At 54.0% G+C, this 16,357-nt stretch overlaps 1 protein-coding gene across 2 annotated transcripts; it reads right to left on the bottom strand.

The window, feature by feature from the left end:
* Positions 1-904: 904 nt before the first annotated feature.
* Positions 905-9,659, bottom strand: CA7 (carbonic anhydrase 7). Of its 2 annotated transcripts, XM_059998848.1 has the most exons (7): positions 9,555-9,659; positions 6,788-6,985; positions 3,833-3,951; positions 3,013-3,108; positions 2,849-2,911; positions 2,166-2,321; positions 905-1,666 (listed from the first exon to the last, which is right to left on the bottom strand). In XM_059998848.1, exons 1-7 carry the CDS (start codon positions 9,592-9,594, stop codon positions 1,544-1,546), a joined length of 795 nt encoding a protein of 264 aa, XP_059854831.1. In that variant the 5' UTR covers positions 9,595-9,659; the 3' UTR covers positions 905-1,543. The 2 variants fall into 2 exon arrangements, with proteins under 2 accessions (XP_059854831.1, XP_059854832.1); XM_059998849.1 differs by lacking the exon at positions 2,849-2,911.
* Between the last annotated feature and the right edge of the window lie 6,698 nt (positions 9,660-16,357).

The following is a 16,357-nucleotide window of genomic DNA, read 5'->3' as shown; positions in this document are numbered from 1 at the left end:
CTCCGCAGGGTCGTGCGCTGGTTCTGTGCTAGATCCTGGTCCCTTCTCTCGCTGAGCACCCTCCCCCTCCCTCCCCTCGGCCTCACCCACCACCTTGAGTGAAGATACTCCAAAGCAGCCCCCTCTACCCTCCACCTCTCTCCTCGGCTCAGACACCAACACCCCAGAGCTTCCTAGCACTCCTCTCAGGGCCCCGCAAAAGCTGTGTGTCCATCCTGGTCTGCTGCTGCCCAGGCTTTCCTGTCCTCTGTCTCCGCCCAGGGACACACCCTGCACTCCCCTCCACCCTCACAGAGAGCCAAATGCTATCTTTGGGCTCCACCTCCTAGGTCTCTCTCATCCAGCCCCCTTCTCCCGGCCTCCACCACCCTGTATTCTTTCTCCTGGCCACTGGCCACCACCTTCTCTTGCTGCCAGTCCTACCTGCCAACTCACACTCTACAGGGATCTCCCAGCCTTTGCACATCTGCCCCTGCCCCTCCTCTACTCCAGATCCTTCCTGACTCTCATTAGCCTTGGGAGAGAGTCCCAGGCCCTCCCCCAGGGCTCCAGCCCCACTCGTTCTTCTCTGTTCCACAGACACCCTGGGCTCTCACCTGGGAGCCGGCACACCTGCTCTTCCCTGAGCTCAAACATGCTGTTCCCTTCTCTCTGCCTTGGAATACCGGTTGGAATTTAATTTCTTCACCAGATGAGGACATCACAGTGTGAGCTCAGGGTGGGGGAAGTAGGCTCCCCCTTTTCTCTGCCCCCACGGCCCCTGCCCCGCTGTCTGTATCACCCTCACCTGTTCGGTGCCCACGGCCCTTTCAACATCCTGTGCTTGACTCATCACCATGGCCTCCCCGATGCCTGGAACAGCACTTGACAGAACACAGGCACTCAACGGGTATTTGTTGCATGAATGCATGAATTTATTAATCAGTGCATGGATGGACTGTCATGTAGGTGGCTTTGGTGGCTGGGTGGGGACGAAGGGAGATACTCCGTAAGCTGTAGCCAGTGCCTGCCTATGGCGGCAGGTGGCTGGAGGGAGAAGGTCATGTCACCTCCAGCAGGCTGGGTCCTGATTTTAATGGCCTGGCAGTGAGGTGCGTGCATGGCGGAGGCCTGCAGAAGAGGTAACACCGAGAGGGCAGCTCTGCCCACTTCTAATTATTGCTTGAGTCTTTCTGGCAATGCCAGCTGCCTGCCCTGGAGAGTTTGGTCTCATCCATCACAGTGTGAGCTCAGGGTGGGGCTGCTGCCATTGCCAGCGGGGAAGACAAGAGGAGGTTCCCAGGGGCCTTTGGGTGTTGGAGAGCAGAGGCAGCCTTAGGCTTGGACCATGCTCAGCTCCTGTCCTTCCTGTCCCCAGGGCAGCTGAAAGGTGTCCCCCAACTTGAGGGTCCCATCGAGAAGCCTCCAGGTGGCCAAGGAGCAAGCCAGCTGAAGTGGGGTCCACAGCAGCCCTAGGCAGGGAGCCTTGGATGGTTTGGTGTCTGCTGACATGGAAGCCCTTGGGAAGATGGTGCTTCAGTGGCCGGCTGGGCAGGTAGGCAGCTCAGGCCCAGAAGGAGGCCTTGACCACACGGCCCTTCAGTGGCTGTGGCGGCCGGAAGTTGTTCACCATGTGGATCCTCTCATCCTCCTCTGTGGTGAAAAGCAGGCTCCGGAATTTCTCCATCTTAAGGCAGAAGAGATACTCAGTGCAGAATGGGGGCGTTGTGGTCCTCTCTGATCCCAGACACAACATCTGGCATACCCTGCCCAGCCAGTTCTGCCCCTCTCTCCTCTTCCCCCTAGGGCTTGTCCCTACTTCTCCCCACTCATTTCTTCTTTGGGAACCCAACCTCAGTTACTTACTCACTAAAGAGCCTCTGAACCTGGACCCTGCTCCACCTAGTTCCAGTTCCTGTCTAGCTAAGAATCATCAGCAAATGCAGCATTCAGATTCTAACACACTAGGGGTGGTCCCAGGATCCAGGGATCTCTCCTAGTCTGTGTCCAGGTCCTAATAACTAACAACCAAGCTGACTCCCACCCAAGAATCGAAACATTTATTAGCAAAAGATGGGAGCCTTGATGGTGGGACCACAGGCTGTGGGCTGCTGGTTGGGAGAGTCACACTGCCCAGGTGTGCCTGAGTGTCACATCCTTCCGTCTGGTACTCTGGGAGGGCTCACCTGCCTCTCAGAGATGCTGATGGGCTCCCGGAGCACAATCCAGGTGACACTCTCGGTCAGTGGGGGTGTTGTCAGGGAGCCAGGGTAGGTCCAGTAGTGCCGGCTGGCAGGCAGGAGGTACTTGGGGTTGAAGCAGCTGAACTGGGCCTTGGTGCCCTGGGGCAGGGTGGGGGACCCAGGAGTCAGCAAAGACCTCCCAACAGGATGAGACCAACACCCTCCCCACCCATTTCTGTCAATAGGATTTAGGCTTCTCCTTGGCCCATTGATGCAAATTGTGGCCAGATGTCTGTGATCCCAGAGGCTATATTCCAGCCTGGCTGGCCCTCTCCACCCATTCCCTTGTATGTAAAAGCTGTGGTTCCTAAAGCTCTTTGGGCACCATGTTCTCTCCCTTGCCTTCAACAGAACTTAATGGCGCTGCTGGTCAGAGAACCATTAATGTGACAGGCATCTTATCAATCCTATGCCCAACCAGACTTCACGCTGGGCATTCAGTGGGGCCATGGACCCTGATGACGAGGAGTCAGTTGCAGGGCACCACAGGTGCTGACCTGCACCCTTCACCTCTGCCAGGGTTTGCTGCCAGGATGGAGGAGTGGATGGGCCCACTCCATGATCTAGCCTCTTCCTTCCTCCCCACCAGGCTGCTGTAGATCAAGAGCATGGACCCCTGGTCTCACCTTAAACCGAACCATGTAGAGTGCATCTGTCAGACGGTTCATGCTGGGGTGCTCGTCCCCCGTCTGTCAGGGAGAAGTAGTGTGAGGCCAGATCTCACTGTGTTCTGGAACTAGGGGTGGTACCAGGCCTCCCACGGCCTTCTGGGCCCAGGTAACCCCCTCACCTCCAGGAAGACACCAACCACAGCCAGGCCATCGGGTGCTGAGGCCGCCTCCCCAAAGGTGCTGTACTTCTTGGCATTCCAATGAACCAGGTGCAGCTACAGGGGCAACGACAGGCCAGGCCAGTGCTTAGTGCCTCCCAGGGGCCATGGGAGCTCAGAGCCAGGCTTCCCTCACTCCCACCGGACGCCTGGCCCCTCTGCGGGAGGGGCGGGCCACAGATAGCATTTACCCTGTTCTGGGCCTGACCCTTTTCTGAGCCCCAAGGGACCAAAGAGATCAGGCCCTGCCCTCCGTGAACTGTGAAACAGATAATGACTATCCAGTGTGACACCTCCCTGAGGAAGTGAAGCCTGCAGCTGAGTCCAAAGAATAAGAAGGGGGTTATCAGATGGAACTCTTGGGACAAGGTATTCCAGGCTGAAAGAACAGCAGCCTGGAGATACGAAAGAGCCAGGTGTGGGCAGGGGATTCATCACATGCAGGTCAGTATGGGAAGAGGTCAAGGGACATGAGGCCAGGCAAGGCCAGTTCATGCAGGGCCTTGAATGCCAGGCTTAATCCTTGAAGGGTTGTTAGTAAGGCTGTGGTGGGACTGGATTTGTCCATCATAAAATTCCTTCTGGACACACAGATCAGGACGACAGTAGGCAGAGTTCAGGTGGAAGACCTGAACTTCAGGTGAAGGGCGTCTCTCCCAAAGGTCCCCGAGTGACTTCACTCTCTCCAGTACCCCACACCAGGCAACTGTCAAGACCCTGGCTCCCCAGTCCCCAACTCTTCCCCAAGTGGTAAAGGGATTCAGGTAGAGGAGGGTCTTACTTCGCTGGGGAATGACTTGCCGTCCACCGTGTGCTCTGAGCCCTCACTGTGCTTCTTGCCCCAGTGGAAATGGAGCTGCCTGAGCCGGTAGGGCCCATCCAGGGGGCCCCCAGTCACCACTGCGGGGGAGAAGGGCGGTGTGTAGCAATTGCTGTGAGAGAGCCCACACCGCCCGCAGACAGCAGCGCCAATATCAGGGCAGTGCTCAGGAGAGGGATAAACTTTTCATTTGCAACATTCCTTGCTCTAAGTGGACTTGGATCAGTCCCCGCCCAGTTCCCTATGCCCTTAGCTGGGCCAGGGCAGAAATCCTGGAGCCCTGTAGGTGACAGAGGAGTCTGGTACACTGAGTGGGTATATCTCTCCATCTGGATCCTCCCCACTCTTGCCCAGTTTCGAGTGGAAGCTGGGACTTTGCCTCTCAGGCCCCGATTATCACTAACAGTAGACCTCCCAGGTCTGGAGCCCTGACCCAGAACTGGGTCGGAAAAATTCTTTTCTTTAGTCCTCATAGTAGCTTATGAAAGACAAAACCTATTATTATTTCTATTTTATAAAGGAGGAACTGAGGCACAGAGAGGGCAAGGCATTTGCCCAAGGTCACACAGCAAGGCACTGAGCTAGGATATAAGCCTGCATCTACTTCATATAAGTTCAGAGCCCAAGGCCCTAATCACCAGGTCGTGCTGCCTCCCCAGAACCTGGAGGATCCCCAGGACCTGATGTCTAGAGGCCAGCTCCTAAGGGTCCCCACTCTGATGGTCAGGCCCAGGTACCTCCAATGTCCCTCCTTCATGCCCTCTTTGGCAAGCCCCACTTATGCTGGTTTTGTGAATTTCCCACTCTGATACCTGGCGAGCTGGGGCCACTCACAAGGCCTCCTGGGACTGATTGAATTTCCAGCTGAAAGAGATCTGGCAGTGGAGGGAGCCCCAGCCAGGGCAGAATGTGAGCTCCTGGATCAGGTGACGGCCCTGGGCTCAGAGTTCCACTAGGCCCCTTGAGGACGGGTGACCAGGGCAGGGCCTTGCCCCCCGTGGGCCCTTCAAGGAGGAGGACCATGGGACAGCCCAGAGGCCCATTCTTGCTGTCCTGCCTCATCTGAGAAGCGGGGCCTGTCCATGGCAATGCTGGGTGGTTGACTGAGCCTGGGGGTGATGGCTGTGGGCCAGGGCCCACAGGCCCAGTCAGGCTGCTCCATCCTGGGGAGGCAGGAGTAGACAGACCTGCAGGCTGAGCTCCCTGCTATGGGCTGGGAGGGCCCACTCTTCTGAGCATGACCCACCTGGGACTCCACAGTGCAGTCTCTTAGGGAGTGAACTGCCTCCCTAAACCTTGAGCTTGGCTCCCTTAGCCTCCTCTCTCCATCCTGACCGTAGAACACACTGCCATTCACTGTGTACTTCCTATGTGTTCAGCAGTCTGCAGACATTAATCCCCACAGTGACCTAGAGGGGGACACATTGTTACCTGTTACCCCCTTGGCCAGACGTGGGACTGAGGCTCAGAAAGGTAGGTATCCTGCCCAAGGTCACACAGCTGGGGAGTGGCAGAGACCCAACTGTCTCGCTCCCAAGCCTACTTTCTTCCCACTTGTCCCCTACCCCTCAGGCCTGGGCATTCTGATAGGGGACGGAACCCAAACCAAGTCAGAAAGTGAGCCCCTGGATCAGTGGTCCAGAGGAATGTTTCCTTGGGCCTTCGCCTGCCAAGAGTGGCCTTCACTGAGCTATTGATGTCTGAATTGAGCCCTCAGTGCCCTCTGAAGGCTGTTTAGAAGATCCAACCATTTGAAAACTGCTCCTTCATAAACTGTGATCTAAGGTCATCAAGAGCTCCATGTCCCTCCCCAAAGTTCTGGGTGGGAGGCTTTTCTTAGAATTCAGTACCAAGAATGCTGTGTCTCTCTTCTGAGGATCTGTTGGATTTCCTACCTTCTGCAACAAGAACTATAACTGATCCTCTTTCCCCTTTTCCCTAGCCTACCAGGGAACTCAGAGTCAAGCAACTAAGATCATTCCTATCTGGCTTTCCTCCCCTTCTCTGCCCTCTGATTTTCTATTTGAAACTTAAGTTTCCCTGAGTGCTTTCATTGTGCGTATGGGGGGGTTGGGGAGGCGACAGAGGGGCAAAGTACCAGTCACTTCCTTACATAAGAAACTTTAGCAGGTTCCCTCCTTACCCCACTTCATCCCTCACAGGCCTGGTCATAAGGACAAAAATCCCTTTACTAAGGAACACTCCCGAGGCTTCCGTCCAAGAATTTATCATGAAGGAACCCGAACTCTAATCCCAGGGCAAAGAGACCTTGGAAGGAGCTGCTACAAGTTCCCACTGGCCTCTCTTTTGTCCAGGACGGTTGGGATCTTGAAGCTGTAGGTGGGTTGGAGAAAAGACCTTCGGAGTGGGAGCAGGCTGGTTCTGGCCCTCCCCAGCTCAGTGAGTCTCTACTTGCCCAACTTAGAGGTAGGTTCTTGAGAAGAATAAAAGAACTGCCTGTGACCTTGGCAAGGGGCCTGGCACACTGAACATTTTATTTCCGTTCTCTCTCTGCTGGGCTTGGCCAGATCACACAAAGAGGAGGGTTTGGCCTTAGGCCACACAGCAGCTCAGTGATGGGGCAGGGAGTGAAAACAAACCTGACCTAAAGCACAACTGAAAGAGAAGAAAGAGAATTAGCATTTCTTGAGCATCTGCTATATGCCAGCACGACAAACATCACTTCAGTTTTTCGTTTCTCCTCTCTATGATCCTAGGGAGGAAAATAGGGTCCTAATGCTCCCACCCTATGCATCAGGAGACTGAGGCTCAGCCTAAGGCTTCACAGCTGGGGAGAAGTGCAGCCTTCCTTCCCTACCACAGCACATTGCCCCTCCTGAGCCTGCCCAAAACAGGTTAGGATCCCAGGGGGAAGGGTACCAGGGTCCGGCAAACATCACCATAAGGGCCACTTACCACTTCGGTCATCACTGTCATTGAAGTCCACTTGGACAGAGTGGCCATTGTTGGCGATGCTGAGGGACGTGCAGGACTCATAGGAAAGATCCAATGTCCTCAGGCTGGGCGAGTACACAGCCTTTCTGGATACGATATTGATTGGTGACTGGCGGTCTCCCCGGGCAATGGGATACAGCTTGTGCCAGTGTGAGGGGCCTGCAGATGGGGAGAGGGCAAGGACTCAGGCCAACCTGAATCTCTGGGCTGCAGACTGAGGGCACCTGTAGGGGATGGTCTCCGTGCTGTCCTTTCAGAGATTAGCCCCTGCTTTGGAGCCATGAAGTCTGGAGCTCCAATCCCAGCTCTGCCACTTCCCCTCTCAGCCTCCATTTCCTTGTCTGCGAAATGGCCTCACTAAAACTCTCCACCCAGAGCTGATAGGAGGCCCAGAGAGGTAATGCATGGAAGGCAGCACAAAAAAGCTACAGGCTCAGGGGCAGTTTGGGGTAGTGGGTCCTCCCCGACAGGCAGTATTGCTTAGAGAGGTCCCCGGGCTCCCGAACTCCCTCACCTGACCCTACCAGGTATCTGGCCTCTTCCTGCACTTTGGCCAAGTTCGAGTTGGTGTTTGTGAAAATGACAACAAAAGTTCACATCAACCTCGCTTTGGCTCTGTGACATGAATTTGCTCCTCATACCAGCCTCGTGAAGTAGAAACGAGCATGATCCCCATTTCACAGATGAAGGAACTGAGGGCCACTGGCGCATGTGCGCGCACACACTTGGGCACTGGTATAAATACACAGTGTGTGCATGCATTGCCCCCAGCTGCCCTCCCCAGACATGTGCAGGTCCGGGGAGACTTTCACGCGTGCACACATATATGCACAGTGACCTGAGCTCACCGCACCCAGAGCCATCAGGCCCAGTAACACATGTGTACAAACACATAGCCCTGCCAACTACCTCTGACACACACATATGCACCCTCACACACAGCTATCCCCTGTTGCAAACCCAGGTCTGCACTAAGAGACTACAGCAAAACACATGCTCGTGCACACACATACACACACGCACACACACGCACACACACCTGCATGCACACCCACGAGCACCCACCACCTGCCTCCCAGAGACTCCATCTGCAGCCGAGAGGCTCGGCATCTCCCCGGGGAACATCCTGAGATGCAGCCTATTTTTAGAGCTATTGCCGGCTGGTGCTTCTCCCCGTTTTTGGCTTCTTAAGTTTTCCTGAGAAAACAGCAGCAGGTGCCGACAAAACTGTGTCCCCAGTGGATGACTCAGAATCATGGCCCAGACCCACTGGGTTATTTTTGAAGTCCTGTGAGCATGCTGCATGCCGGCACCTTCATCCTCTGTCTTTTCCTCCCTCATCGCAACTAGACTGGATGGCCCAGGACTGGGCGAGGGGCAGCAGCTTCAGGGTGGCCAGCTATGGGGCAGGCCTATTGGGATACTGGATGCAGTGCTGGTGGGCAGGACCAGCAAGAAGGCTGGAGTCAGGGGGAAGCACCCTGAAGCTGGCTGGGAGCAGGTGCTGGGGGGGAAGAGGATCTTCTATGGGTCGTGTCAACCTGCCCCTTCTCTGCCTCTCTCTACACCTCTGCTGATCTCTGTTGCCTTTTTCTGAAAGTCTCTTTCTAGCTTTTGCATGTCTAGATTTGGGGTTCTCCCCTCCAGAATATTCTCCTGTGTGCTTGGGGTCCCAGAGGGGCCAGAGACACCACAGCACCTCCCTAACTCCTTCTGGCCCATTGTAACCTCCAAACCCCCAGACTTTGTAGCCTAGGACCCCCGCCCACCCTCACAGAGTGCCTGTCTCTCCTCAGATGAGTGGGACGGGGGCGTTCCTCCCACCAGCACTTCCGCTTCTCCCCACCCCCACCTGCCTTGCCTGGGTTTCATCCTGGCAGCCTGGATCTTGGCTCCTCATTGTTCATCTCGGGAAAAGCAAGAAACCCTTATCCCACACCCCGACCCCTGTTTGGTAAGAAATAGCCCAAAAGGAACTGACTTGTCCCAGTCTCACACTCGAGCCTTCTGGCTCTCACCGTCTGCCTCTTCTCCCTTCCTCTGCATCTTAAGTAAACTGAGGCAGGATCGAGGAGCTATTCTCCCGGTCAGACCAGGAGGCTGGTGTGGGCCACGGGCTCCCATGCCTCACACCTGGACGTGCTCAAACACCCTGCCCGAGGCAGACACCCAGACACATCCGAGAGCCCCCAGATGCTCCCTTCCTTCACATACCTGCCGACTCGAAAGCTCGGACGCTTCGACCGGGAAACTCTCTGCGCAGGACACCGCGCCCTTGCCCACGGGGAGCCCAGCTCGCCGGAGGTCCCGGCACACACGCGTGCGCGCTCCCCGCACAGACACCGCGCACAGCGCTCCGCCGGGACCGCCCCCCGCTGCCCTGGGCTACCTTCACCCGCTGCGCACTCCGGCGATGAGTGAGTGTCCCGGCCCGGGTCAGAGCGTGCGGGGCCGTCAGGGGCTGCGCGGAAGAGGCGGCTGGACGCGTTCGGCCGCGGGGTGGCTCGCCGGCGGCGGGGCCGGCCGGGGTGCAGCGCGGACTTTGCGCCAGGTGCGGGGGGAGGCAGGGCTCGGGCCGGGCGGGTGGGCCGGGTTCTGGGGGACGGATGGGAGAGGGATCCCGGTCCCGCCTAGAGGATAGGGGGCTTGAGGGTCCCGCAAACCCGGCTGGGCGCGAGGGTCAGGAGCGAGTCCCAGCGGGTGGGGGCCGGCCGGGGTCTGCGCCTACCGTCGTTGTGGCCGTAGCCCCAGCCGTGGTGGCCGGTCATGCTGTTGCCGTCCCCGCAGCCGTGCACCTGCCGGCTCGGCTCAGTTCTGCTCGCTCGGACTGCGGCTCCGGCCCCGCTCGCTGCCGCGGAGCAGCCTCTTAAAGCGGCGGCAGGCGGGAGGAGCAGTTCCCAGGCGACCCGCCCCCCACCCCCCCCCCCCCCCCAGCAGGGCGAGAGGGGCCGGCCCTGCCCCGCCCTCGCCCACCCGCCCTCAGGCCAGTTGAGCCCCGAGTTGAGATGCGAGATGCGGGGGGTGGGTGGGGGGCGGTCAAGGGGACCTAAACCCCAGCCCCATCCCCACCCTGGCCCTGGTCGGAGCACTCTCCCTCCTTACCTCCAGCCCGTGTACAGGCTCTGGGGCAGGAGAAACGGCCAATGCTGAGGGCGGCCTCTGTTTCTCCACATCCCATCTATTCCCCAGGCTTATCACTGGGCAGTAAATCCCACCACCAGAGACCTGGGCTCTGGGCCCTGAGTCCTCTTGGACTGGGACCCTTTTAAACTGCAGATTGCACTGACCATCAGGTGTCCAGAACTGGAGCTTCCCCTGTTTGCCAGACACTGGCAAGTTCTGGGCCAAGCTTTGGGTCCTTCCTGTCATCTAACCCTCTCAGCTTCCCTACAACAATGGATGGTCCTTGCATTAGCCCTATTTCACAGAACAGGAGACTGAGGCCCAGAGGGGTGAAGTGACTTGCCCGAGGTCATCTAGCCAGAGAGTGAGGGATTTACTCTTAGTTTGTCTCACTCCTAGGCTCTTGTGCTCTTTACTACTTCCCCTTGGTGCTGGGGGCAAAGGGGTCCTGTGGTTGGGATCTGGGAGCCCTGGGCTAGGAGGAGGCCTCAGGCAGAACCGGAGCCTCAAAGGGGGAGTGGGGAGTTTGGGCTTTAACCACTGGTCATTAAGACAGATAGACCCACAGACACCAGCTGGCTTTCCCATGGAACTAAGTCTGAGGCCTTGCCTCCACCCTCTCCTTCTCTTCCTGGCTTCCTCCTCTGTCTGGGTCTCTTTGCCTATTCCTCTACAGCCCGCTGTTTGTCCCTCCTTTCCTTGCCTCTCCATGACCTTTGGCACACCTGCTGGGAGCTCAGGGCCTCCACCCTGCACTCAATCTCAGTATCTGCCTTGGCCCAACATTTTCCCACCCACAAGGCCTGGTCCTTGCTGTGCCCTCCACCTGGGACGTCCTCTGTCTTCCACCCACGGGCTCCAGCCGGCCCAATCCGACTCATCTGAGGATGTGGCCTTATGCCAAGGATAGGGCTTGTCTCTGGCTAGGCCGCAGCAGGCAGTTTTGGGAAGACAAACAGATGAGTGGATAGAAGGACAGACAACTGATCCCACCCAGGGGCTTGTACCCAACCAGAGTTGAAGGGCCATTTGTGAAATGTCTGCTGGTCTGACCTCTACCAGAGGAGACTATTTCAGGCCCTGTTGTTGGCTGACCTTGTGAAGGAATGTACCATCTTGTCTGCCAGGCTCCCCTATATCTGTGTGGCTGTCTTGGTTTCCCTCTTCCAGGCCCTGAACCCCTCAGGTGCCCAAGTAGAGTTGTGGAGATAAAGGGACAACTGGTCGCTGGGCCAAGGTCAGTCAGTGACTTCCCAACACTGCCTAGATGCTCCTCCCTGACCCAAGAGCTGGAAGGGGCCCTTAATAGAAATCTGACCCTAGGGCAGGGGGGCAGGGCATCATAATAAGCAGGTAGGGGGTGGCGCCCAAGACTGGCATGTGACAGGGCATGCAACCTTGTCAAGGTCCCAGGTCTCCGAACCAGAAATGTCATCCTTAGACCAAGAAGACAAAGACTAGCTTCAGAGTGAGGACTGCAGTCTCTGTTCCTCTCCCAGAAGAGCCAGCCACTCTTCTCCTGGGGGAGTTGCAACACTTTCAGGGCCTGGGGATGGGCCCAAATGTGTCTACTTCATTGACCTACTTCCCCCTCACTGTGACCCAGAAGACATTTCCATGTTTATTTATAGTGCTAAAAATGTTGGGATTACTTAGTTTTGAATCCAGTTTCAACCGCACAGCAACCCCACTTTACAGATGAGGAAAGCAAGGCTCAGAGAAGTTGAGTTAGGCTGTACTGTGAGCAACTGAGCAAGAATGAAAACCCAGGGCTGCTGAGTCCCTTATTCAGCATGTCTAAAATCACCAGGAGAGGGGAGGAAGTGGATTTTAAATTTGATTGTCATTTGTGTATATATGCGAGACTCTCTTCACAGTGACTTAAGAGAAGCTGGGGAGAGTGTTTCCCTCCAGGGTGGAGACTGGGAGCCCCGAAGGGTGGGGGAGGGTGCGGAATGGGGGTGGGAGGGACACTCTTTACTGCCTACTCCTTTTGAAAGAATTAAAGTATTGCCTCTTTAACAACCAGATAAAAGTTGATCCAATTCTTTCCTTCCTATATCCTGTCTTTGGCAATTTTCTCTGGGTGCTGGAGAACTGGGAACTCAGGTAGGTAAGAGGAGCTGTTGGAGTCTGCCTGTCTCAGGTGAAGCTCCAGTTTCCCCGCAGCCCACTCAGGTCAACTTGGGAAAGACTGTGCCCCCATTCAGGCACCTCCTGTCTCAATTACGTGCCGTCTTTAAAGCTGAATTGATTTCACTGCTCTGGAGTTTACTCTTTGGTCTCACTGGCATCAGTGGCCTCCTGGATTTTGCTGTTTCTGGCGGAGAGGGAGGGTAGGGATGTGTGAGCCATAAGGAAGGGCTGGGGAAGGAGGGCTGGAGCAGATTGCACAGCCACACCTCATTCATTGCGAACTTGACCAGATCTCACTTCCCCTCTCAAAGTTACAAGTCTCTCTTCTCTATAACAATGAGGTGATTAGGGCATCATCCCAGCCCTGACCACCTCATGGGATCCCTGTGAACCTTGGTTGAGACAACAGTTGTCCAGTGCTGCACCAACAGGCAGAATCTTGCCTGCTCTTCACTGTGTGTTGTGCACATGGCAAACGGGCCAGACCGAAGACCTAGAGACTCTAAGATCAAAATTACAGCTTATTGTGGGTTGTTTTTTGTTTTTTAAAAAATTTATTTATTTTTGGCTGCATTGGGTCTTCATTGCTGCACGTGGGCTTTCTCTAGCTGTGGAGAGCAGGAGCTACTCTTCATTGGGGTGCACGGGCTTTGCATTGCGGTGGCTTCTCTTGTTGTGGAGCACGGACTCTAGGTGCGCGGGCTTCAGTCGTTGTGGCTCGCGGGCTCTAGAGCACAGGCTCAGTAGTTGTGTGTGGCGCACGGGCTTAGTTGCTCCGCGGCATGTGGGATCTTCCCGGACTAGGGATCGAACCCGTGTCCCCTGCATTGGCAGGTGGATTCTCAACCACTGCACCACCAGGGAAGTCCTGCACCTGTTTTCCAATCTATCAGATGGGAATAGAGAATCGAGAGGGCTAATAGGATGGTCAGGTGAGGTGATATCTGTGAGTGTCCTGGAACCAAGCATGTACTCTCAGACCTCTGTTCTTTCCCCTTCTCCTTAGCTTGTTTGGGCACATTTAAACCGAACATTCCTTTTCCAGTTACAGTGGTAGCACCTATTTATTGTAGAAAATTTGGGAGAATCAGAAAAGCATAGTAAAGAAAATTAAAATCACTGGTCATATTACCACCCAAGAATCACCGCTGTTAACATTGTAGTGACCATGCTGCCGGGCTTTTTCCATATTTATTAGTAGTACTTAAAAGACAATCGGAATCATATGTGGAGCTTTGTGACCTTTTTTTTTTTTTTCACTTCATGCCCTATGATAAGCGTTTCCCTGTGTCATCAGTCTTGGAGAACTTGACACTTACTAATTGCACAGTGCTCTAGTATGTGGATTATTTCCAGTTTTCACAATTGTAAATGCACTGCAGTGGACATCCTTATTTATCCATCTTTGTGTGTGTGTCTGATGATTTCCCTGGGAAAGTGGTATAACCAAATAAGATGAGGTACACATTGTGGGTAAGGCATTTTAAAATGTAGAAAGTATGGTGGAAATAGTTTTAGAAATTTATTCTTTCATTCAAAGCATTTATTGAAGACTTATTAGATGCGAAGGGCTGAGCCAGGCATGGGTGATACAATTGTGAACATTACAGACCCACAGTTTTCTCAGCCGAGGGGTGGAGGAAAGAGGCAAGAGATTGGCCAATGAGCACCAGGATGAGAAGGGCTGGGATAGATAAGGTCAGGTAGGGAGGGCTAGTGGCTAAGGCCTGGGAGTGTGTCCTAGGTTGTGATTCATTCTTCCTGGCTGGTTTCCCACAGATTATAACCTCTTCCAGGGCAGAGGTAGCCCCAAACTTCCTGGAAGCCCAAGTATCCTGTCTGCTCCAGCTGAGACCAACCAGGATGGGTAAAATAATAGACCTAAGCTGGGGCTGGCTAGATCTGTAGGGGTGTTTGTTTCTAATCCCTGTGCCACCTTTTAATAGCTGTGAGAATTTGGAATTTTACTCACCTCTCCAAGTGTCTGCTCTCTTGGGTATAAAATGGGGTAAACAGTAGTATCTATTGCACGGGGTGAGTACAATGAGCACAGAATGGTGATGCGTGTCAAGGGCCTGCCTGGCATATGAGTACTCAGTAAACAGGGGTTGTATAGGGATTTGGGGGCTCAGTTTTCCCACCTGTTAAGTGGGAGATTGGCCTAGGTTGGTGGTTCTCAAACTTGAGCATGCATCAGAATCACCAGGAGAGCTTCTTAAAAGTTTCCGAGGCCTCACTCCAGAGTTTCTGTTTCAGCAGGTCTGGAATGGGGCCTGAGAATTTGCACTTCTAACAAGTTCACAGGTGATATTGATGCTTCTGGTCCGGGGCCTCACTTAGAAAACCAATGGTCTAAATGAATGCAGCCTTTGTTTCCTGGTCTGATACCTTTGATTCCCTGTCTTCTATAATAGGAAGAACTTGTGAGGTGCCCTGAGTTCCCAGATGGCAGGGTTTGTGTCTGGTCAACCGCCATGGCTCCATCACAGGCACCTTTACATGCTGTTATGGGTTGAATTAGATCCCCCAAAAGTTGTTGAAGTCCTAACCCCCAGGACTTTTGAATGTAATCTTATTTGGAAATATGGTTTTTGTAGATATAATCAAGTTAAGATGAGGTCATTAGGGCGGGCCCTGATCCAATGTGACTTATAAGAAGAGAAGAAATACAGAGACATGAGGGGAGAATATCCATGATGATGCAGGCAGAGACTGAAGAGCTACATACAGCTGCAAGCCAAGGAGTACTAGCAAACCACCAGAAGCTAGGAAGGCCAGGACAGGTTCTTCCCTTTAAGCTTCAGAAGGAGCATACTGCGCACACTTTGATTTTGGACTTCCAGCTTTCAGAACTGTGAAACAATGAATTTCTATAGTTTGTACCAGTCTGTGGTACTTTGTTACAGCCGTTTTAGGAAAATAATACACTGAAGTATCTTTTTTATGGGACACCACCAACACAAACCTTTTTCAAAATCTTATATTTCTTCATAGGCAGTATGACTCCCCTCTGCCAAATTTGGGGATGTTTTCATTCATGCAGTCCATGATTGCACTGAACCCTCACCTGTCACCTTTTGACCTTCCCACATTCCGTGGTTGTATTTTATTATCCCTTATATTTCACCTGTCCAATCGAAAGGAGGACATGTGACAGCATAAGCACATGACAAACTGGGAGAGTCTCATGCCTCTGTTTCCCATCAGTTGTGTTCCATGGGTGCTACGTAGGGATCAGGGAAGTCATGAGTGGGTGTGCCCCCACCTGATCCTGGAGACAGCACCTAGGGGGAATTACATCCATCATCGCTGCATCATTACTGTCAAACTGTGCCCCTTCCCCTGTTCCCATTCCAGGGTGGGTTGGGGTGGAGATCTGTGCCCATTTTCACCTTATTTCAGGTAATTATTAACCTGAAGATGCCTGTAGAGTCTGGGAGATAGAGAGGAAGGAATCCTCATGTCCCTCCAGTCTCCTTTCTCTCCCCCTTCCTCACGGGGTAATCCCCTTCTTTGGCACCCACCCCCAAAGGGATGTTTCTTTTCAGGAAGTGGAGGGCTTTAAATTCCACCTTGCTTTTATGTTCTCTTCTCAGTCCTCGTGACCTGGCCCCTGCTGTCCCTCAAACTTCCCCTGACCACTCCCTACCCTTCACCTAACTCCACACCACACCAAAGTTTAGTGCTTCAGCCTGTCATGCCTTCTCTGCCTCCCAGGGATGACACCTGCTGTTCCTTCTGCTTAAAACATTCTACTTTGCCCACACCACGTGAAACATTCCTGGAGAGGGGGAGTGGGTGGAGTTCCTCTGCCCACCTCTCAGCTCCCCAGCTTCATATTGTCTGGTGAGTACTCGTTTACTGTCCCTCTCCTGTCTTGGGACAATGAACTCCCCTAGAACAGAGCCCCAGACTTATTCCTCTTTGCATCTGCATCCAGGAGCAGCTAACTTTGTGATTGGAAACCTGCCCTAGTGTGAGCTTGTTGAATGACAGGATGGAAGAAATGGGTGAATAATAATGATCATAATAATGAAAGTTATTATTCAGACATGATTTTTTGTGAGTCTTGTTCTGTGTATTCAAAATCTCATTAAAGACTAATAGAACTCTGTGAAGGAGGCTCATTTATCCCCATTGCACAGAGGAACAAACTGAGGATATGAGCGGTAAAGATCAGATCTCACAACCAGTAAGTGGTTAAAATCTAAATCTGCCTGATTCCAAAGCTCGAGTTCCCCACAGCTACTGCGTACATATTCTCGGACTGGC

The sequence above is a fragment of the Delphinus delphis genome, chromosome 20 (assembly GCF_949987515.2).
Source record: "Delphinus delphis chromosome 20, mDelDel1.2, whole genome shotgun sequence".
Classification (NCBI taxonomy): domain Eukaryota; kingdom Metazoa; phylum Chordata; class Mammalia; order Artiodactyla; family Delphinidae; genus Delphinus; species Delphinus delphis.
Note: the sequence above shows the minus strand (reverse complement) of the source record. Positions and strands in the feature narration are given on the sequence as shown.